At 38.1% G+C, this 3,660-nt stretch overlaps 1 protein-coding gene across 1 annotated transcript; it reads left to right on the forward strand.

The window, feature by feature from the left end:
* Nucleotides 1–18: 18 nt before the first annotated feature.
* On the forward strand, nt 19–3,319 carry LOC116629740 (nebulin-like; the record flags this gene model as incomplete). The annotated part of the gene is made up of 4 exons (XM_032399975.1): nt 19–320; nt 643–846; nt 1,612–1,716; nt 3,212–3,319. Coding segments are annotated over exons 1-4 (651 nt in total), but the record flags the coding sequence as incomplete, so codon positions are not given.
* Nucleotides 3,320–3,660: the final 341 nt, after the last annotated feature.

The raw sequence follows: 3,660 nt of genomic DNA on the forward strand, positions 1-3,660 counted from the left end.
TATTTCAGTACAAATACAAAGATGGTTACCGAAAGCAACTTGGCCACCACATTGGAGCCCGAAACGTTGAGGATGACCCCAAGATAATGTGGTCCATGCATGTGGCCAAGATCCAGAGTGACAGGGAGTACAAGAAGGACTTTGAGAAGTGGAAGACCAAGTTCAGCAGCCCAGTGGACATGTTGGGGGTGGTCCTGGCCAAGAAGTGCCAGACCTTAGTCAGTGACGTGGACTATAAGAACTTCCTGCATGAGTGGACATGCCTTCCTGACCAGAATGACGTCATCCATGCTCGCAAGGCCTATGACCTCCAGAGTGACGTGAGTACCAGGACCCATTACATACCACTGGTGACCATGCTTATGATAGTAATACACGGTGATACATAAATAATGGTCTAGGATTTAGGTCGAGCCCTCAGAAGTAATAACATTTTTTCTCTTTGCCTCTCATTGACTGAGCCTTACTCTTCTTTTAGAGAGAACGTGATACCACCAAGCTATATCTAATTGGGCTTCATATTTGAAAAGACATAGACATGAAGTTTGGCTATTAAAGTTTTTCAGTCTTTTTCTTTCATTTTTTTAAATCAAGTGTCATAACAGCTTAAGTAAGGCTTGCTTTTGTGTTTGATCTCACCAGAACATTTACAAATCGGATCTCCAGTGGCTGAGAGGCATCGGCTGGGTTCCCATTGGGTCTGTGGATGTGGTCAAGTGCAAGAGAGCTGCAGAGATACTGAGTGACAACATCTACCGCCAGCCTCCGGACAAGCTGAAGTTCACCAGTGTGCCTGATTCCCTGGAACAGGTGCTGGCCAAGAGCAATGCCCTCAACATGAACAAGGTGAGCCCCAGCTGCCTCGAGCTTCTCTAAGATGCCAAAAGTTGCTCTCATACTCTAACGACCAGTGCACTTAAAATTATCCATTGAAGTGTAGGGTCACATTTAGCTCCTAAATTGCATACTTGAAATCCTCTAAATAATATCTATTATTTCCAGTTTTAACCTCGATAAGACTCAAACCTCAAATGGATTACCTTATACCAAAGTTTGGTTTATTTTTCCTAATTAGATTAATAATAATCATGCTTTATTGGACTTTTTGTAATTTCTGTTTCAAATGGTTTTTTAAATTTTTTATTTAAATTCAATTTAATTAACATATACTGTATTATTAGTTTCAGAGGTAGAATTTAGTGATTCATCAGTCTTATGTAATACCCAGTACTCATCACATCTCATGCCTTCCTTAATGCCCATCACCCAGTTACTCCATCCTCCCACCCAGCTCCCTTCCAGCAGCCCTCAGTTTGTTTCCTAGAGTTAAGAGTCTCTTAAGATTTGCCTCTTTCTCTGTTTTCATCTTACTTTATTTTTCCTTCCCTTCCCCTATGTTCATCTGTTTTGTTTCTTAAATTCTGCATATGAGTGAAATCATATGGTATTTGTCTTTCTCTGACTGATTTATTTCGCTTAGTATAATACCCTTTAGTTCCATCCACGTTATTGCAAATGGCTAGATTTCTTTCTTTTTGATGGCTGAGTTATATTCCATTGCATATATATACACCACATCTTCGAATGGTTTTCTGTCATCTTCTTTGATAGCATTTATACACAGAGGCTTGGGACAAAGACAAGACTCAAGTTCATATAATGCCTGATACCCCGGAGATCATGTTGGCGAGGCAGAACAAGCTCAACTACAGTGAGGTAAGTACAAAATTCTGTGGTGCTGCACTGATTTTGTTATCAGCATTACTGTTTGTTTTCCTGTACTTACTTTTGTGGAGATTCTCAGGCCTCAGCTATCATGGTACATGTGGCTCTGTGATATGAACACTCAGCTTATCCAGTCTTTCATTTCTGGGTTGAATAGTATATGCTATAGGATTCTCTGGGCAAACTGAAGTCACGTTACCTTTTTAGTTTATGGCCACTTCCAATGTGGGTCACTGGGGCTGAGGAGTATTTTTAGCATTTTCCAAGGGGTAAGATGGCCAGACAAAATGGTGGCTCAATATTTATACTGAAACACTACTTGTTGGTTACCTAATATTCAAGTCCAACTGGGCATGCTATCTTCTTTTCTAAATCTGGCAATCTTACCAAGGGGAACTCTGATGATACGTACCTTTTCCCTACCTGGATCCTGAATAAAATTGAGAGGTAAAACAAAGGAAGTCTAGATAGAAGTTGAAATCTCACATTTTTTACCACTAAAGTTAGGTTCAAGGATACATTTGTATGAGAACTAAACCTAACCGAACCCCAGAATTAGGTTCCCATTTGTCCAGAGGCCACACTGGAGCAGGGGGGTCAGCTCCACTCCCCTCAGGGCTAAGGTCTTGCTTAGAGCCCAGAGAAACAGAGAACAGCACTGGACTTATTCCTAGAGGGAACAGGTTAAAGCTGAGCAGGAGTGCCCAGTTATCCCTACCAGTTAAATAAATCAATAAGTCAGTACACTTCTTCATAGGCCGAGAGTAAAGGGGCAGAGAAAGGAGAAAGGTCAGAGAAAAATAATTGAGCTCCTTCTATAGAAAGAAAGCTTCAGGCATGGGAAAGAAGTGTTCTCTATGAACAGCACCGATTTTTTTTTATGTAAAATGCAATTTATAGGCACATGTTTTACTAATATGGTACAGCCAAAATTTAGAATCTTGAAGTTGTGATTATAGTCCAGTTAGCTATGTTTTAAATTGTACTTCAGCCTTTTTCTCATTTGTTTTTTAAACATTATAAAGTATTACCTGTTTGTGAAAGATGTTTTAATAAAGAAATGGATAAAAGTATATAAGTGTATATATTTTATATATAAATGAATAATATTAAACATTGTTCTACAATTTTTTCACTTAGAAATATGTAGAAATTGATGCTTTGTCAATTGATCTATATTATTAAATTATAATTATGTTGATATGCATAATATATCAAACCACATGATATATATTAATCTACAATATATATGATGGATTAATATATCAATCTATGTTAATACCAATCGATCTCATTTATTTCTAAAGCTAGGTATATGTTTTTGTTTTTGTTTTGGTAAGATGTAATTTATTTACTTTCAACATTGCTAGAAATTTAGGTTATTTCCAGAGCCTATCCTTTTTAAAATTATGCAGTATGTCACTTAGTAATCTCCCAATTGTTGCTGTCAAACTTTTCACTTTAACTCTTGACACTCTTTCTGTAGATTCTGTATAAACTCGCCAACGAAGAAGCAAAGAAGAAAGGCTACGACCTGCGAATCGATGCCATCCCCATCGTGGCGGCCAAGGCCTCCCGGGACATTGCTAGTGATGTGAGTAGCAACACTTCATGTATGCGCAAGGCTGGATGGAGGTGGGGGGAATGATCATCATTACAGCAGGGAGACGCATCTGGGTGCCAGTGAAAGCACATTTATTGTGCTTTAAGTGGGAAAAAAAAAAAGTCTTTCATTGGAGAAAGCTCTTTTATATTTTTAACTCCAAACAACTTTAATATTCATGTCCCACAGGTGGAGAGGGTATCCTAAACTTCAGTATAAAATTGAATTTGAATCTATAGTTGTTCATATCTACAATTATGAGACATTCATCTCCATATTTTGAGCATATAGCTTATAGAGAAATGAGAAAATGCCAGAAGGGTTAAAAAAAA

This window comes from Phoca vitulina, unplaced genomic scaffold (genome assembly GCF_004348235.1).
Source record: "Phoca vitulina isolate PV1807 unplaced genomic scaffold, GSC_HSeal_1.0 scaffold2691, whole genome shotgun sequence".
In the NCBI taxonomy this organism is placed as follows: Eukaryota; Metazoa; Chordata; class Mammalia; order Carnivora; family Phocidae; genus Phoca; species Phoca vitulina.